The following is a 17,962-nucleotide window of genomic DNA, read 5'->3' as shown; positions in this document are numbered from 1 at the left end:
AGCTGGGTCTGAAGAAACTACTGCTGCTCCCACAGTGCAGATTTCCCTGCCCAGCCCTGGAGATGGTGAACCAGTCAACCGAGGTGGGATTGGGTTCTGGAGTGAATGAGTGAGTGAGTGAATGGATGAATGATAGAACAGTGGAATAAGTAGAACATTAATAAATAGAATAATGCATTGTGGATAGGAAACAAAAATGACAGTTGTCCCGCCTCAGCTTCCTAAGTGCTGGGATTACAGGTGTGTACCACCTCACCTGGTGTGGTGAATTTAAAAATAGGTGAAACCATTGCTTTCTCAACTTTCTATGGTATCTGAAGTGTTGAAAAGCGCTGTTTATGAACAGATGGTTTCTTGAGGGATGGCCCAAGGTCCAGGCCGCTTATGGCACTATTTGACAGTGGAGCCCTCTCAGATGGAGGCAGTGGACCACCTCTGCTGGGGACTTCTGCTACATTTTCTTCATGCTCCATCCCCTGTAACCATGGCAGGTTGCTTTTAAAATGGCTGCTGTGGTTCTCCTCCATGTCTGTGACCCGTGGGTCATCGCCTCCCACACTGACTCTGGGCTTAGCCAAGCAAATGTGCAAAAGCGGAGACCTAGAACTACCTGTGGTCTCGGGGTTGTGTCCTTGCTTGCTGCACCACCAAGCGAATGACCCAGGCCTGGCCTGCTGTAGACACGTGGCCTGCTCAGAGGCGTCACCCCAGCCACCTGCACCAACTGCTACTCATGTGTGAGAGGCCATCCTAGACCAGCCCCCAAGACACCCCATCACAAGCCCCGTCAAGCGCAGGTCAGGTGGTCCCACAGAATTGGGGGCTTAAAAATTACTATTTTAAGACAGTGTGCTTTGGGCTTATTAACAAAAGCCCGATACACTCTGGACCAGAGTCATTTTTAGGCAACAGTTACCACTTGCCTTGACTTTGGATATAGAACTTGAAAATTGAAAATTTTCTCATTTCTAGATGAGGTTCCTCAATTTTCAGAAGGCATTTTTATGAGATGAATTTTAATGCCAGGGATCTTCTTTTGACTGTTTTTAAAAGTAAGGTTTTGAGTGTCTCTTCACAAAGACCACTTTCTAAGTCAGGCTTGTGGTGTATGCCTGTAATCCCAACACTTGGGAGGCTGAAGCAGGAGGATTGTGAGTTTGAGGCCAACCTGGGATACATAACAAGACCCTGTCTAAAAAAGAAAAAAAAAAAAAGTACTTTCTTATTTTTCTACTTTCTCTGTTTTGCATGTTTCTGTTTCCATGTGCAGAGGATCTGAGAAGTTAGGTTCTACCTCATGTGTGTAATAGATCTCCTCTGGTGTTAGTGGGCTGTCCCTAGCTAGGCTGGGGAAGGTACTGGAGGTCGTGGGCAATACGAAGAAGAGAAACAGCCCAGGCCCGGTGGCCTGAAGGAAGGCCAAAGCGCTGGAACCAGGATGAGAATCCTGGGTCCCTGCTGTGTCCTTCTAGCACCCTCTGTCTGCCAGGTCTAACCCAACCGGAGCAGCAATCAGTGTAAGTGACATATGGGGCCCTGATAGCAATAAAGCAGCAGGGAACTCTCCATGCTTTCTCAGCCACTTGTCACCGAATGGTCAGGAGGAAGGTTAGGGGGATAGTGGTCCTTTCTGTCCCCAGAGTCTAGGGCCTGAGCCTGCGCTGGGCTGGCACATGGGTCCTGGGGATGGAGCTGACTCCATCCCTGCTCTGAGGGCAGGCACGTGCCCATGGATGGAACAGTGAGGCCTCCGACAGGGAACAATCCAGAAGGGACACCATGCCACCTCTGGAAGCTCAAACTTCCAGTCTGAACACCAGGGTGGTGCTGAAGTCTCTGTTTGGTTCTCTCTCTCTCTTTCTCACAGTACTAGTGCTAGGGATCAAACCCTGCCCTTTAAAAAAAAAAAAAGAAAAAAAAGAGCTGTTCAAAGCCAGCCTGGGCAAATAGTTCAGGAGACCCTATCTCGAAAAAAAAAAACACCAGTAAAAAGGGCTGATGGCGTGGCTGAAGATGTAGGCCCTGAGTTCCAACCCCAGTACTGTGAGAGAGAGAGAGAGAGAGAGAGAGAGAGAGATTCCAGTACTGTAAGAGGAAGAGAGAGAGATTCTCTATGTGGTTTAGGTTGACCTTGACCTTGAACTCCCCCTTCAGTCTCCCCAGGGCTGGGATCACAGATGCCACCACCACACCCAGCTTTACTGTTTTGTTTTGTTTTTTTAATCTATCTGCCCTTGTCCTCAGAAGGTAAGCTTTATACAGGGAGAGACTGAAGTCTGATTTCCTCCGGGCTGGATCCTCACATTCTAGAACAGCGCCTGATGTGCCTGTCAGGCAAGCCGTAAACTCTGGAAAGAGTGAATGCACACATGAAGAAGTTGGTGATATGCACAATTTACTAAAAATATATTCACAGTTTTGCCCCTTAGGAAGGGGCAGCTGCAACCTGCCTCAGCATCGTTTCCTAGGTCCCTGTCCCCGGGCCACAAGGTATCAGTGACATGTCTGCAAAAGGCAGGCTCAAACCAAATCTGAAAAGCTCAGTTCTTATAGTAACATTGCCTTTGAATGACCCGGATTTATATCAGCGTGCTCCAAGGCCGTACAGAACTGCAGAACTTTCCGTTTAAGGAAATTGGTGCACAATAGGACTTTTCTGTTTCTCATTCATAACTTGAACTCCAAGCATTTAAAACCACACTGGGGCAGGGCGTGGTGAGGTACATCTGTAATCTCAGCTATTCTGGAAATTTGGGAGCTGTAGGTAGGAGTATGGGGATCAAAGGCTGGCCCTGAGTAAAAAACAGACCCTATTCAAAAAATAACTAAAGGGGCTGGAGGCTTGACCCAAGTGCCTAGCGAGTTCAAACCCCAGCATCCTCAGTTTCCAGAGGACTATTACCACCTCCGGCTTTCCATCTTTCTAGAAAATTTCATTCTTCCTGTCTCTAACTCAGGACTCCTTTTAGCCCAGTGGTTCTGGGCTAAACCAGAACCAGGGGACCACAATCAAAAATCCATTTTGGTTGACAGTTCTTTTTTTTTGGATGGGTTTGAATTCAGGATTCCGAGGTTGCAAAGCAGGTGCTCTACCCTTTGAGCTACACCTCCAGTCCATTTTGTTCTGGTTGTTTTTGGAGATGGGGTCTCTTGAACTCTTTGCCTAGGCCTGGCCTCGAACCTTCAGCCTCCCAAGTAGCTAGGGTTACAGCTGTGAGCCACTGGTGCCCAGCACTTGGTTGACACTGGTAAAAGCATTTTTGATCAATTCAGTGAGCCACTGATAACCTGAACCAGAAACATACATTCAGTTTTTAAAAAAAGGACTCTGAATTTGAAAGTATTTTAGGTTTACAGAAAAAATATAGAGAGTGATGTGTATGCTTAAGTTTAGTTACTCCAAAATTAACATATTTTGTAGTAGGGAACATTTCTCAACACTTAGAAATGAACACTGGGACAGTCTGTTAACTAAACTCCACACTCTCTTTGTACTGCATGAGGTCTTTTTCCTCCTCTTCCAGGATCCAGTCTAGGATATCACTGAATTTAGCATTCTTTTAATTTTGGGCTTTGCATTTTTCTCATTGAACAATGTATCTTGGAGATGGATTCATATTGTCAAATATACATGTGGTTCCTTTTAAACAGCTGCATGGTGTCCTATGGTGAATTCTTTAATGGGTTCAGTACTAATGAGATTTAGATGGTGTTTTGGTTGTTGCTGTGTGTGTGTGTGTGTGTGTGTGTGTGTGATGCTGGGCAAGGGCTCTACCACTGAGCTACACTCCAACCTCCTCCCTCCCTCTCCCTCCCCCCTCCCTCCCTCCACAGAGTCTAAGTAGCCCAGACTGGCCTTGAATTTTTTTTTCTTTTTCTTCTTTTTTGGGGGAATGGTACTGGAGTTTGAACTTGGGGCCTTGAGTTCACTAGGCAACACGTCCCCAGTCCTTGGCTTGGCACCTACATTCCCCCTGCCTCGCCCCCCCCAGCGCTGGGATGACAGCGTGCATGACACCTGCCAGTTTCTACTGTTTGTTTCCTTTTTCCCAGGTCTATGCACACACTCCTGAGTGCATTTTGCAGGATAGATTCCGAGAGGTGGGATCACTTGGGCCAAAGGGGTGTGGCTTTTACATTAAGTACAAAGCATGTTGGCTCAAGCCTGTAGTCCTAGCTACTCAGGAGGCAGAGATCAGGAAGACAGCGGTTCGGAGTCAGCCCAGGCAAATAGTTTGTGAGACCCTATCTTGAAAAAACCCTTCACAAAAAAGGGTTGGTGGAGCGGCTCAAGGTGTAGGCTCTGAGTTCAAACCCAAGTATCACACACACACACACACACACACACAAAAATCTTCCCTCATGGGCAGTGTGTAGGCAAAAATGAATATTCAAAAGTGCATACCTGGCTGGATTGCTGTCTAACATTGTAGTTTATTCTTCCCATTCTGTGAGTTCAGATAGTGACAGAGAGCTTAGCTCAGTGGGACAGGACAGAGAGAAAAGCCTGACGGGGTGGCAAAGGATCAAGTCACATGGGCCTCTCACTGCAGGTAAGCAGTGAGGCCTTGCTGAGGGCACTGGGGAGCCATAGATGGTTGGGGGCCAAGGAGGGATATGGTCTTGAAGGAGTATCACCGAATGGCTGCCTGGTCTCAGCCCTGACCAGGCCCTCACCTCTTTGCTCCCCTGTTACCCACAGGCACTGGCCTCTGAGTAAGGGGCCAGGGCAGATAAACCTGTCCTGCCAGTCAAAGCCTATCTTGGTCAAGCTGCACTGCTTCGTCCTGCTGACCCACACCGGCACGTATGAGGCCAGCTGAAGCCAGAGAGGGTGTGGCAGAACTGGGACAGAGGGAGGCCTGCCTACCTGAGCACGCAAGGCCTGGCTGGCCCCAGCTGCTTGGATAAAGGTTGAAAATGTTTAATAGACAGCTCTCCCTCCACATACTTCTCCCAGCCACCAGTGGGATTGTCATCAGCATTTAATTCTTGAGTTTTAGCCAGATGCCCGCCCAGGGAAATAGTTCATGACACCTTGTCTCAAAAAACCCTTCACAAAAAAGGTGTAGGCCCTGAGGTGAAGCCCCAGTACTGAAAAAAAAAAAAAAAAATTCTTGGATTTCATTGGAGGACAAAAGACAAAAGCGATGATCATCATTTAAAAACCTGGAAAACACCAAATTTTACCCAAGGAATGCAATTTAAAAAAAAAAAACAACCTGTAAGTTTCTCCTGTTGCTTAATAACCAGTGCTAACCTTTGGGAGAACTTGGGGTTTTCTTGCTTTGTTTTCATTTTAATGCAGACACAAACACACACACACACACACACACACACACACACACACAGGTACACACGTTTTTGGACACAGGGTCTCACTATTTGGCCCAGGCTGGCCTCCAACTTATAATTCTCCCGCCTCTGCATCCCGAGTGCTGGGATTACAGGCATGTCTCACCATGCTCACTCAGCTCACTCCTGTGTATTCTTACTGGGATTGAAGCCAGTGCCTTGTGCTTGCTAGGTAAGCATTTTACCACTTGAGCTGTGCCCCCAGCCCTATATTTATATTTTTATTGGAAAAAAAAGTCACCTGCCTTTTTCAAGCCACAATTTATCAAGTTCACAATTTTTCTGAGAAATTTTCCCACACCATTAAATATTTTGCAGTGTGGTTTCTTTTTCGGGGAAAATTGATTTTCTGCTTTTCAGTTTCTGACAACTCCATTAACTGTCACATGCTGACCCCAGGGACTGGACATCTCTCCATAAAAGCACGACGTATTTTCAAGCATGAGTGCCAGGAGGTACAGATGTGAACATGTGAGCCTTTGGAAAGCCACATGCTTACCTGTGCTAGCAGTGTGAACTAAGTAGGGGGCTGGAGCAGACTGTGGGGACGGGGTAACTGGGAGTGGAACACTCCCAGCAGTAAAACAAATTACATTTTTTATTCTTTTTTTTTTTTTTTTTTTACTGCTCTAGGAATTGAACCCAGGGCCTCACATGCTGGGCAAGTGCTTTACCACTGAGCTACATCCCCAGCCCTTTTGCTTTTATTTTGGTTTTTGAGACAAGGTCTTACCAGTACCTTTGCCCTGGCTGGCCTCAAACTTGAGATTCTCCTGCCTCCACTTCTGAGCAGCTGAGATTATAGGTGTATCTTACCATGCCCAGCCTAGATTTTTATAATCTTTTAAATAGGAAGTTTGCAAATGAATTTTGATTTTCTAAAATGCCCCCCTCATTCTCTTAAACATTATTTTACAAACATTACGCATTTCTTTACAAAGTTCGATGGGGACTAAGTTAGGAGCCAGAAGTTCTGGTTTGCCACTGGATAGTAGGGTGCCCACAGATAATAATGTGTTGTCTATTTCAAAAAGCCAGAAGAAAAGATTTTGAATGTTTTTACCAAAAAGAAAGGATGGCGAGGCTAAGGCAGTAAGATTGCAAGTTTGAGGCCAGCCTGAGCTACATCTCGAGACCCTGTCACAAAGAGAAAGGAGAGCTGGGTGCCAGTGGTTACATCTGTAATCCTAGCTACTCGGGGGGCAGAGATCAGTAGGATTGCAGTTCAAAGCCAGCCCGGGCAAATAGTTCATGAGACCCTATCTCAAAAAACCCTTCACAAAAAAGGGCTGGTGGAGTGGCTCAAGGTGTAGGCCCTGAGTTCAAACCCCAATATAGGGCAGGGAGCGGGGAGAAAGCAAAGATAAATGTTTTTGTAGATATGTTTATCCTGATTTCACATGTGTACATATATGAAAACATCACACGCTACCCCATCTATATGTACAATTTTATGTGTTAGTTAATCAGTTAATTTTGTGTGTGTGTGTGTGTGGCACTGGGGTTTGAACTCAGGGCCATGTGCTTGCTAGGCAGGCGCTCTACCATTTGAGCCACGCCCCCTTTTCCATGCTGAAACAGAGCTCTGTCATTGTTTTGTACTATGTGTGTTCTAAAGATGGACATACTATAGGTGATTCAACCAGTCCCCTACTGATGGCCGCCCCGGTTACTATAGTGATGATCTTTATATGCGCTTTTACTTTTTTTTGGGTTTTTTTTGTGGCACAACTGGGTTTGAACTCAGGGCCTCACGCTTGCTAGGCAGATGTTCTACCACTTGAGCCACTCCACCAGCCCTTTGTTGTGATGGGTTTTTTCGAGATAGGGTCTCGAAAACTATTTCCCTGGAGCTGGCTTCAAATCTTGATCCTCCCAATCTCTGCCTCCTAAGGAGCTGGGATTATAGGTGTGAGCTACTGGTGCCAGGCTGCTGTGTTGCTTCTATATTTTTTTAAAATGTGTACTGGGGATTGAAACCAGGACTTGGCACTTGCTAGACAAGTGCTTTACCACTTGACCCCACACCCCCAGCCCTGTTTCCTAAATAAACAGTGACTTTTTTGGCATTATAGTTTTTTTCAATGTCTACAATCAATTTTATTTTAATATAATCTAAACACATACCATTTATAAAATACCAGGGGCTGGTGAAGTAGCTTAGCAAGTGTGAGGCCCTGAGTTCAAACTCCAGTAACACTGAAAAAAAAAAAGTATAAAATACCAAGAAAAATTTATGTGTAAGAGTTGATACTTGGGCAGGGTGCCCGTGGCTCATGTCTGTAACCCTTGCTACTTGGGAGATTGAGATTGGGAGGTTTGAAGTTTGAGGCAAGACCAGGCAAACAGTTCACAAGACCCTATCTCCAAAATAACCAGAATGAAATGGACTGGAGGTGTGGTTCAAACAATAGAGCACCTGCTTTGCAAGCAAAGTCCTGAATTCAAGCCCTGGTCCCACCACAAAAAAAATTAAAAAAATAGTTGATGGTTTTGCGTTTGGCCAAGGCTGACAAGTTCTTGCTACTAGCATAGCCCAGAAACACCGCTGAGGAAACCAAACATATTGAACTAGATGCTTGGCCCACAGTTTGACAGCTGTCAAAGTGACAGCTGTTGGATTTTTTGGTGGGGAGAGGCAGTAGTAGGGATCAAACCTGGCCTCAAGTTTGCTAGGGAAGCCCTGTATCACTTGAGCCATGCTCCTAGCCCTTTTTCTATGACAGAATTTTTAGGTCAAGTTTTGAAAACTGAATTCCACATTTGCAGGACATCTGCAGACCAGTGAAGTAAATAGGGGCCCAGAGAAAACTCCACTGGTGGGAAAGGGAACCAGGCCCTCCTGGTTGATGCAACAATGGCCCCTGGATGGGACTGATCCAAACAGGACAAAAGAGTGATGCTGAGGTTTTTACACCATTTGCTGTCATGGACTGGCAGAGAACCTGCTGGAAGCTGAAGTCCCTGGAAGGAGGAGATGAATCACCTGCACCTTCTCATCAGCCCCTTCCATAAACAAGCTCCCTGCCCCCACCCACTGCTGGTTTCTCCTCAGCAGGCTTCCAGCTGTCGCTCCAAACCCAGACAGTGAGTGACCTTGGCTAAAGCTACTGGGAGACAGACCTCTTCTCAGTCTGGTGTAGTGGAAGAAAACCTATCAAAGAATGAAGCAGGTTTCCTGGGAAATTGGATTGAACTCCTAGATCCAGACATACCTGAAGCTGGCTCTTTTGACTAATGACATGAGCCAATCAATTCCATTTTATGCTTTATCAATGCCACTCCCATCGGAAGAGGTCTTGTTCATTCACCCTTGCCCCCAAAAGAAAACAAATTCACTCTCTCATCCAATCAGCCAGGATTTATTGAGTCCATGCTGGGTGACAATGGGGATGGCAAATGACCATACAGATGTGGAAATCCTCACTACCAAATTTAACCAGGCTGTCTGGAGGTATTCAGCAGCTCTGGGACACAGCCATGAGAAAGTTCAGGGAGCCAGGAAGGAGGGCTCTTTCGGGGAAGTGCCCTGGGGCAGGACCTTTCAGCTGTCACTCAAAAGATGGGCCAGAAATCAGCCAGGGAAATGAGGTCAAGGTTCAGGGTTCAGGGGTCACAAATCCAGGGGCTGGGTCCTCCCCCTATGGCCCAGGAGGACTCAGAAGCCTAAAGAGGGGTCTTGGGAGTGGAGGAGGGGAGGGGGACAGGGGAGAGGCGGCAGCTGAAGGAGGCGGCAGCAGAAGGCCAGGGTACATCCACAGCCTCCCCTTCTTGTCGCTCAGAGCGTAGTGTAGAAATACATGGCTATCAGTATCACGGGGAGCTGGATGAGGAGGGAGTGAGAAGGGGGTGCTCCAGGCCACACCTCATCCCCCCCAGCCCCCAGCTCCCCGCTTCTCACCGTCCACATCAGGATGGCGAACCCAAACCACGAGACGCCCCACGTGTAGCTGTCAATGGCATGGCCGATGTGCTCAAAGCAGCCCTGCGGGAGGGAGGGTGGTAGGTGGGGCGCAAGGCTTGGGGAGAGGCCCTGGGAGGCTGGCAGCTGAAGGCCAGTCCCTGGACCCTGGAGAAGGAACCTGGCTTCCCCCACTGTGCGGTGCGGTGGGGATGGCAGCAGGTCTCCCAACCAGGGGGACTTTGGGGAGCCTGGGCACTGGCTAAGCAGGTGCTGCCCCAATGGCGGCTACCGCAGTCTGAGAGCGTCCATGGAAGGCCATTTTCCATGCTGCCCATGGGCCCCAAGGACTTGACCTGTGCTCACTTGGAGGAGGCTGAGTGGGGCGCCAAGGTGGCTTCATGTGGACCCTGCCCTGGAGAGTTCAGGACACATGCTCTGAGTCAGGCACAATCAAGTGGCCGGCCAGCTCTGTCATTTGTCAGGGTAGGAACCAGATATGGTTCTGGCCCTCTGCCCCTCAGTTTCCCCATCTGGGAAGTATGATCTTGAGAGCAGAAACAGGGATTCCGTGAGATGACACTTGTAAGACTGCATGGGACTCCCCCTGCATGACACCTTCTCTAAGACATGCTGCCTTAGGACCCGGGCAGCTGCAGGGACCCCTGGGGCCCGTTCTCTTCTTAGTCCACCCTCCTGGCTTCTCTGTCACAGAACTCAGTGAAGCCAGATGGCCTGAATTCAAGTCCAGGCTCCCTTCCTCACACCGAGTGACCACTCAGTTTTGCCATCTATAACATGGGTCGCTCTAGTCTGTCTCCTAAGGTTGTGCTGAAGATGAAAACTGAAAGCCCATGAGAACAGGCCTGGGAAAAATAAAGAGTCCATCAGCGTGGGTTATTGGCCGAGCGCCATGGTTACTACGGTGGGGCTGTTCTCCTTCCTGCACCCAGGTCTGGGTCAGACACACCCCACGTGCATCCTGCCCAGAGCTGGGAGATCCAGAGGGAGGGGAGGTAAAGGAAAGAGGAGAGGGAGAAGGACACCCAAGTGCAGCAGCAGAAGGGGACACACCTTGGTGAACAGGTAGTCCACGTGGCCCAGGCGGCAGCCCTCTTTGTTGAGGGGGATGAAGTTTCCTGTCCGGCGACAGCACACTGGGGGCCAGGGGAAAACCTCCTCCGGAGTGGCCCCACGAAAGGCTGAAGTGTAGTTTACCCAGTCCATGGGACCAGACGTGCCGCAGCATTCTTGCTGCAGGGAAAGCTGGGGGTGAGGCTGGATGGAGCTCAGAGAGGGGCCTCTGCTTGCCCGAGGCCACACAGCAAGCAGAGTCAAGGCTGGCTTCAACACAGTTGGACCCAGCTTGTGCTGGGCCTTAAAGTACGAGCTTCTTTGTGTGCGAGTGAACAAGAGTAAGGTGGTTCTTTGGTGTAGTACCAGGAGGCTGATGGGAGATTTGGCACAAATCCACACTAATGATTTATTTTAAAAATCTTTTGTTGACAATTATGCCAACAAAAGGCAGCCTTCTGGCTTTTGTTGGCCACATTTCTTTGTTGTTGCTGTTTGTTTGTTTTTTTTGAGGTACTGCAACTTGAACTGAGGTCCTACACTTTGAGCCACTCCGCCATCCCTTTTTTGTGATGGGTTTTTTTTTTTTTTTGAGATATGGTGTCACAAACTATTTGGCTGGGCTGGCTTCAAACTGCGATCTTTTTGTTTTTTAAAAAACAGTGTCTCATTGTGTAGCACAACCTAGTTCTGAACTCACTGAAGATTCTCCTGCCTCCAAGTGTTGAGATTACAGGCATGATCCACCATGCTCAGCTCCAGTGGGTGTTTCATTTGTGGCCCCTGAATGATTAGAGGACAGGCCTGTGCATTCTTCAGACATGGTTCCACATCTGGCCAGCGGTGTGACTTGGGTGGAGTTAACACCTCAGTTTCTTTCTCTTGTCAGGCATTGGATTTAAATAAAAGCATGGCTTCTGGAACCCAGCAGTCTGGGTTCCAATCTTTCTAGTTCTATGAGTCACCAACTGAGGGATCTCACTGGAGCCATTCAACCTCCTGCTTCTGTTACCTCATCGCTAAAAAGCTGGTCTCCCTATGGGGTCTTTGTGACAATTAAATAAGCCTTAAAATTGCTTTGAGGGAGCTGGCAGAGTGGCTCCAGCTTGAGCTACCATAACAGCGCCTGAACTGAGGTCAAACCCCGGTCCCACCAACAAAAAAAAAGTACTTTGAGGGCTGGGTGTAGTGTGACTCAGTGGTAGAACACCTGCAGGGCATATGTGAGGCCCTGGGTTCTAGCCTCCCCACATCTACATGCTTTGAACCGTGCTGAAGAAAAGTTAGTGTTGGGGTGGGGACAGCGGAGGCTCAGCCTGTAATCCTAGTCACTCAGGAGCCAGCGATCAGGAGGGTGTCGTGGAAAGCCAGCCCGGCAAACAGTTCAGGAGACCCATCACAAAAAAGGGCTGGTGGAGTGGCTCAAGGCGTGGGCCCAGAGTCCAAACCCCAGTACTGCAAAATTAAAGAAAAAATTTAAAAAAGAAAGAAAAGTTAAGTGTCCTGGCTGGGGGTGCCAGGACCCTTGGCCCTGGGTTTGAGCAAAGAATGGCTCCTCTGACTGTTATTGTTACCATTCCTTACTACGCGGTCCTCTGGATCCCAGTTCTGCCATTCACCAGCCGTGCGACCCCAGGCACGTGCGACACTTGGACGTGACGATGCCCCCCCGCCCCGCCCCCTCCCGTCCACCCCCCCCCCTCGGGATCCCAGCACAGGGGCAGGACGAGCCCTGGCCACCTCCGGGACACAGGCGCCCCGCCCGCACCCCACCTCTAGCATGATGCGGTCCCAGAGGCGGCTGAGCTCCTGCCCCTGGTCGGTGTCCGAGCCGTAGAAGGTCAGCATCTGCTTGGTGATCAGGGACGGGCTGGACACCATCTGTGGGGTTGGGGGAGCCGAGTGGTCCCTGACCCGCCTACTGGACCCTTGCCCTACTCCACTCCTGCCCCTGCCCCCTCCCCCGGGGTCCCTGTCCCCTGCCCTGGGGACCCTGCACCCTAGGACCTTGCCCCTTCCCCCGGGCCCTGGCCTCCCCACCATGACCCTGCACCCTCTAGGGGACAATGCTGCTCCTCCAACCCTGCCCTGTCCCCCAGGCCCCTACCCCTCTCCCCCCTCCCCGCCCTTACTCCCCTCCCTCCGCCCTACCCCCCTACACCCCCCCAGAGGACCCTGCTCCCTCTCTCCAGGACCCCTGTCCCCCGCTCACATAGTCACGGTGGGTGTAGGACGTGATGCAGGACGCACACTCGAAGATGTAGACAACCAGCATGAGCACCAGGTACTGGGGACATTGGGGGAGGCATCAGCACGGAGCCTGACACCCCCCCACCCCCCCAACCCCCCCAGACAGGGATGGCTCTATGGGGGGAAATGGAATTTGTGGGTCTGGGGTGTGGCCCAGTGTGAGCACTTGCCTAGCATGGGTGAGCTTGGCCAGCACCCAAAAAAATAATAAGATAAAATAACAATTTTTAAAAAGTGGGCTGGAGTGTGAATGGTCACACCTATTGACAGGTGTTCATTGTACAAGCTTTCCTGCTTTTCTGTGTGGCTGAAATGTTTTGTAATAAAACGTGAAGGGAAAAGGAAATCAACCAAACCAACAGAATGTGTTCCTTCCCAAAGTTAACGAGTGGCTTGGGGTCAATACAGTCAGTGTCCACTAGAAAGAAAAAAGTAGACATTGTCCAGACAGCCAGGACAGCTGAGTACAGACTGGGTGCTGGCAGATGTGAAGGAATTAGGGTGAATTCTGGGGGCTGTGCCCCTGGCACCCAGGGAAAAACAAAAGGCTCCATAGTTGGGGCTTTGGGAAGAGCCTTTCCCTGCCCTCAGCCTGTCCCAGCCCTCCCAGAACCAGGAGGACAGCAGGAGTCCCTCCACTGCCCAGAGGTGGGAGGACTCTGCTTTACACCTGACTACTCTCAAACAATGTCCTTAAGGCAGGGGAAGTGCGCACTGAGTATTTACAGGCAAGACACCCCGTCTAGAATCTGCTTCATGGAGATGGCAGGAAGAAAACCAGTGAGCTGGCGCTGGTGGCTCACGCCTGAAATCCTAGCTGCTCAGGAGGCAGAGATCAGGAAGATCTCAGTTTGAGACCAGCCAGGGTAAATAATTCATGAGACCCTATCTCAAAAATACCCATCACAAAAAAGGACAGGTGGAGTGGCTCAAGTGGTGGAGCCTGCCTAGCAAGCAGGAAGCCAGTCCCTCTGAGTTGAAACCAGGTGATGGGTACCAGGGTCTCTGGCAAGATCCCACACTGCTTAGAAGTTTTCCATAAAGAATTAAAAAAAGGACAAACTTCTGTCTTAGTTAATAACATGCTAACAGGAGAGCCAGGCACAGACAGCTATGTTTGTTTTCTTACTAGTTAGGTGAATTTTGGTTATGCCAGAAAATTAAACATAGGTGAGAAAAAAAGGAGGAAGCAGAGAGGGAGGAAGGGAGAAAGGAGAGAGCAAGGAGGGAGAGAGGGGGAGGGAGGAGGGGAGGGGGGAGGGGGAGGGAATCCTTCCACAAGACCTTGTCCCTCCCTCCTTCCTCTCCATCCCCACCTCTGGCCCCAGAGCCCTTGCTGTTGCTGTCACCTGTGCCGGAACAGTCTTCCTTTACCTCCTCCAGGTCTTGGCTTTCTCTGGCTGTGGGATCTTTCCCTGCCCTTCCCCAGCTCCCAGCCACCCTTCCCCATCACTTCTCATGGTCACTGCTCTAGCCCTGATGCCCAGAACGGGGCTTGCTGTGTGCACCCTGACCTGTAAACATTTGTTGACTGAATAAGTGTCTGCTCCTGGAGGTCTAACAGGAACTGTAGAGGAAGCACTATGTTGTCTGCACTAGAATCCCTGCCTCCCAATCTGCTGGGAAAGGCCTTCGGCCTCTTGGAACCTCAGTTTCCCCATCTGGCGAGTGATTGAAAAGCATCAACTCTAGAGGGTTTCCTTCAGGATCGAAAGAGCTTATTTTCCAAACTGCCTGCCCTGGTGTCAGGCAGAGGGAAGGTCCTCGGCAGGTGAGGTTGTTGGCAGAGATCAAGAGCTGAACTGCTCAGGTTTAAACTGGCTGTGCCATAGTGGGCTGTGTGACCCTGGGGAAGTGACTTCACCTCTCTGAGCCTCAATCTCTGTCAACTAGGGTCATGATAACAGCGATGACGATAACAGTATTTCATGAGGAGCGAATGCCATCAGTGAGTGCTCATTAAATGGTAGACTGTTATCAGTATCTCTGTCACTTTCACCATGAGAGCACAGACCCTGGAGACCAACTAGCTGGGGTTCAAATCCAAGCTGTGCTACTCAGAATCTCCTGTCATACCAAGAGTGTCCCTCCCTGTGGCCCGGTTTCTCTTTGTACAACAGGAGCAGCAGTTGAGGTTAAGATCACAGGGTGAGTGATGACACAATGCCTGTGAGGTCCCCGTGGAATTCACACTATGGCCCTGGCGGTTGTCACTATGACTCTGTGATGATCATTTTCCTGTCTGCCCCCCTCACCGTGAGGATCATGGACCGGCGATGGCAGAGCGCTGCTCCCACACCGAAGCTGGCAACCACGAAGAAGGAGAAGCCGCAGAAGATGGCGATCCAGGCGCCAGCGAAGACGTCATCCTTGCCTGAGACGCCCAGCAGTGGGTAAACGCGGTACTGGTCAGCTGTCACCCACACCGTCTCAGCAAACAGGGCCAGGCCTGACAGCTAGATAGGGCAGCCGGTTACTCTCATTGACTGAGTTCCCTCCCTGTCCTCGGCCTCCTCTGCCCAGATAAAGTGAGCGCTTCACAAGAGTGGCACAGCCCTGGTCCCCCAAGAGCAGGGATGAGGCCAGGCAGAGGCCAAGATGGAAGGGAGGGCCCAGCCAGAGCCCTGGCCCCCACATCCCTGCTGCAAGTGACTTCAAGGATGAAAGGAGCTGGGTGCCAATGGCTCTCGCCTATAATCCTAGCTACTCAGGAGGCAGAGATCAGGAGGATCACGGTTCAAAGCCAACCCTGGCAAAGAGTTCATGAGACCCTATCTTGAAAAAAACCCATCACAAAAAAAGGACAGGCAGGCAGAGTGGCTCAAACAGTAAAAACGCCTACCTAGCAAGTGTGAGGCTCCAAGTTCAAACCACAGTGCCACCAAAAAGAAAAAGAATAAAGGGTGAAAGGAAACACCGCAGGCCAATCCTGCAGCACAGCAACAGCCCAGCACACACTCGGGCAACCTGCTGGCCACCAGTGGTGTGCGTGAGTCCCCAAGGACGGGACTTCATGGCCACAGACACAGAAGTGACAAGTGTATCACCTAGTAATTCCACCTCCACCTATAGACACATCGCCCAGCAGGAAAATCACAAACCCACAAGGCTGCACCGTGAGAAGGGGACCAGATGGTCACATGATGGGGGCTGTGTGAGCAGGAGAAAACTAGAGGCACAGGACAGGATGTACTATGGGTTACTTTTTTCTTTTTTCTGTACTGGGGCTTGAACTCAGAGCCTACACCTTGAGCCACACCACCAGCCCTTTTTTGTGATGGGTATTTTCGAGATAGGGTCTCGAAAACTATTTGCCTGGGCTGGCTTTGAATCATGATCCTCCTGCTCTCTGCCACCTGACTAGTTAGGATTACAGGCGTGAGTCACTGACACCCAGCTACTTTTGGGGCAAAAAAGGGAAGAAAATGGGTATATATGTTCCTATTTGCTTAAATAAATATTGGAGAAACAGAACCTGGTTACCTATAGGGTGGGCCCAGGGGAGCCGTCTTCTTGGATGCCTTTGACAAGGTGTCAAAGCTGACACTTAGAGACCACTTCCTGCATACCAGGCACTGGTCAGAGTGGCCACTTTGGGTGACATTGTTTTTGTTACCAGTTGTAGCATCCTATTGCTCTGGCCAATACGAACAGTAACCTCGTGCCAAACTCTATTCTAAACACATTCATCCAGGAACTCATTGTCTCTTCACAGTACCCCCCTTTAATCTCTGCCTTACAGATGAGAAAACTGAGGCCAGAGAGGCTGTATGACTGGCCCCAGGTCCCACAACTAGAATGTGACAGAGCAGAATTTGAATCCAGCTTTGCCTGGCTCCAGAGCCACATGTAAACTTCACTTTTTTTTTTTAAAGCCAACATTAATTAAGCTGGGACTGGTGGTACACAGCTATAATCCCAGCACTCAGGCGTGTCTACACAACAACCCACTTAAGGATACAACCGATGGCAGGGGAGGAAGAGGAGGCCCAAATAAGTCAGGTTTCTCCCTTAAGGTCACCTTGCTGGGGACAGGTAGAGCTGGGGTTTGAACCAGGCTGCTCTGACTTGAGGGCCCGGACTTCACCCCCACTCCGGGCTCAGGGCAGCCACCTCCCACCACACACGTCAGCCCCCAACACTGGGGGTCGCTCACCAGGATGGCGACGTTGCCCGCAACCAGCAGGCCCACCACAACTGGAGGCCCCTTCTTGGCCTCTGCTGCTGCCAATGCCATAGTCGCGCCTGGGATGCAGGACAGGGATGAGGTTAGGAAGGGAGAGACCCTTCTTCCCCACTCCACGCCCCGGCTACCCTGGGACCCCTCTGCTTCCTGTACGACCAGGCTGCTTGCGCTCAGCCATGCCCAGCCCTGGCTGAGAGTCCTCTGCACGATAGGAATCCTGTGCTCAGATGGGGCTGTCACTGGCAGAGCTCAGCGCTGCCTCCCCTGAGCTTCTGTCCTCCCAGGTGCCCTGCCTGTCCCCACTCCCAGAGCCCCCTCCTCATCTGCCCTGCCCACCTGGCTCTCTGGCCAGCCCCACCCACAGCTGCTCCCTATATATGCGCCTCCCTCACCCCCGGCCAGTATCCAAGAAGGGAGGGGGTGTTCAGAGGAGGGACAAGAGGCCGAGTAGGCAGACCAGAAGGGAGGGCAGATTTCATGGTCACGCAAGTGATTTATAGACCTGAAATTCCACATTGTGTGAATGTCTGGCCACCTGGGCAGGGCAATGTACCATGGCCTCTGGTTCCCAGGCTGCAGTGCTGCAGGAGCGGGGTGGGCCCCGGGGTGTACACCACCTGATGTCCCTCTCCCTAGGACAAGGGACCCATGTGTGGATCCTGGACCTCAGCACTGCCTCCTCCACTCTGTGTGCCCTTAGGCAGGTGGCTCCATCTCTCGGAGGCCAGAGCCCTGGGGAGGCCCAGGTGGGGTCCCTCACAGCAGGGGAGGACAGGGCTGGACAAGGCCGGGGGGGGGGGGAAGGGGTGCTGGTTATAGGGCCATTGGTGGGGGAGAGAATGGCTGTGAGATGATGTGTGAAGGCAAGAGGAGTGTCAAGTAAGGGGAAGGAATGTGCTAGAAAAAGAAGGGGTACACTGAACAAACGGGCTTGGAGAGAAGCAGCCCCTTTCCCTAACACACACATGTACAGGCACAACACACACACAACACACATGCTCACATGCACACAGGCAATGCACACTACACTGTATACACAACACACACCCCACACACGCATACACACAAAACACAACACACAAAACAGATACACAACACGCACATCACACATGTAACACAACTCATCCACAACACACACACACACACACACACACACACTTCCCGACAAGGCCACAGTGTGTCTTCAGACTACAGAA

At 50.6% G+C, this 17,962-nt stretch overlaps 1 protein-coding gene across 1 annotated transcript; it reads right to left on the bottom strand.

Annotated features, from left to right (window-relative positions):
- Positions 1 to 8,812: 8,812 nt before the first annotated feature.
- Positions 8,813 to 17,055, bottom strand: Upk1a (uroplakin 1A). Its single transcript, XM_020167973.2, has 7 exons — positions 16,737 to 17,055; positions 14,836 to 15,036; positions 12,543 to 12,617; positions 12,104 to 12,211; positions 10,331 to 10,510; positions 9,257 to 9,340; positions 8,813 to 9,178 (listed from the first exon to the last, which is right to left on the bottom strand). The coding sequence occupies exons 1-7, from the start codon at positions 16,815 to 16,817 to the stop codon at positions 9,134 to 9,136; spliced, it is 774 nt and encodes a 257-aa protein (XP_020023562.1). The 5' UTR covers positions 16,818 to 17,055; the 3' UTR covers positions 8,813 to 9,133.
- Between the last annotated feature and the right edge of the window lie 907 nt (positions 17,056 to 17,962).

Source organism: Castor canadensis, chromosome 16 (genome assembly GCF_047511655.1).
Source record: "Castor canadensis chromosome 16, mCasCan1.hap1v2, whole genome shotgun sequence".
Taxonomy (NCBI): domain Eukaryota; kingdom Metazoa; phylum Chordata; class Mammalia; order Rodentia; family Castoridae; genus Castor; species Castor canadensis.
This window is presented reverse-complemented; position numbering and strand designations above follow the sequence as displayed.

Coding starts and splice junctions, on each gene's coding strand:
- Upk1a (XM_020167973.2), bottom strand. CDS start 16,817: ATGGCATTGGCAGCAGCAGAGGCCAAGAAGGGGCCTCCAGTTGTGGTG. Junction 12,212..12,542: donor CCTACACCCACCGTGACTAT/GTGAGCGGGGGA, acceptor CCAACCCCACAG/ATGGTGTCCAGCCCGTCCCT. Junction 10,511..12,103: donor GGGACCGCATCATGCTAGAG/GTGGGGTGCGGG, acceptor CTTTCCCTGCAG/CAAGAATGCTGCGGCACGTC.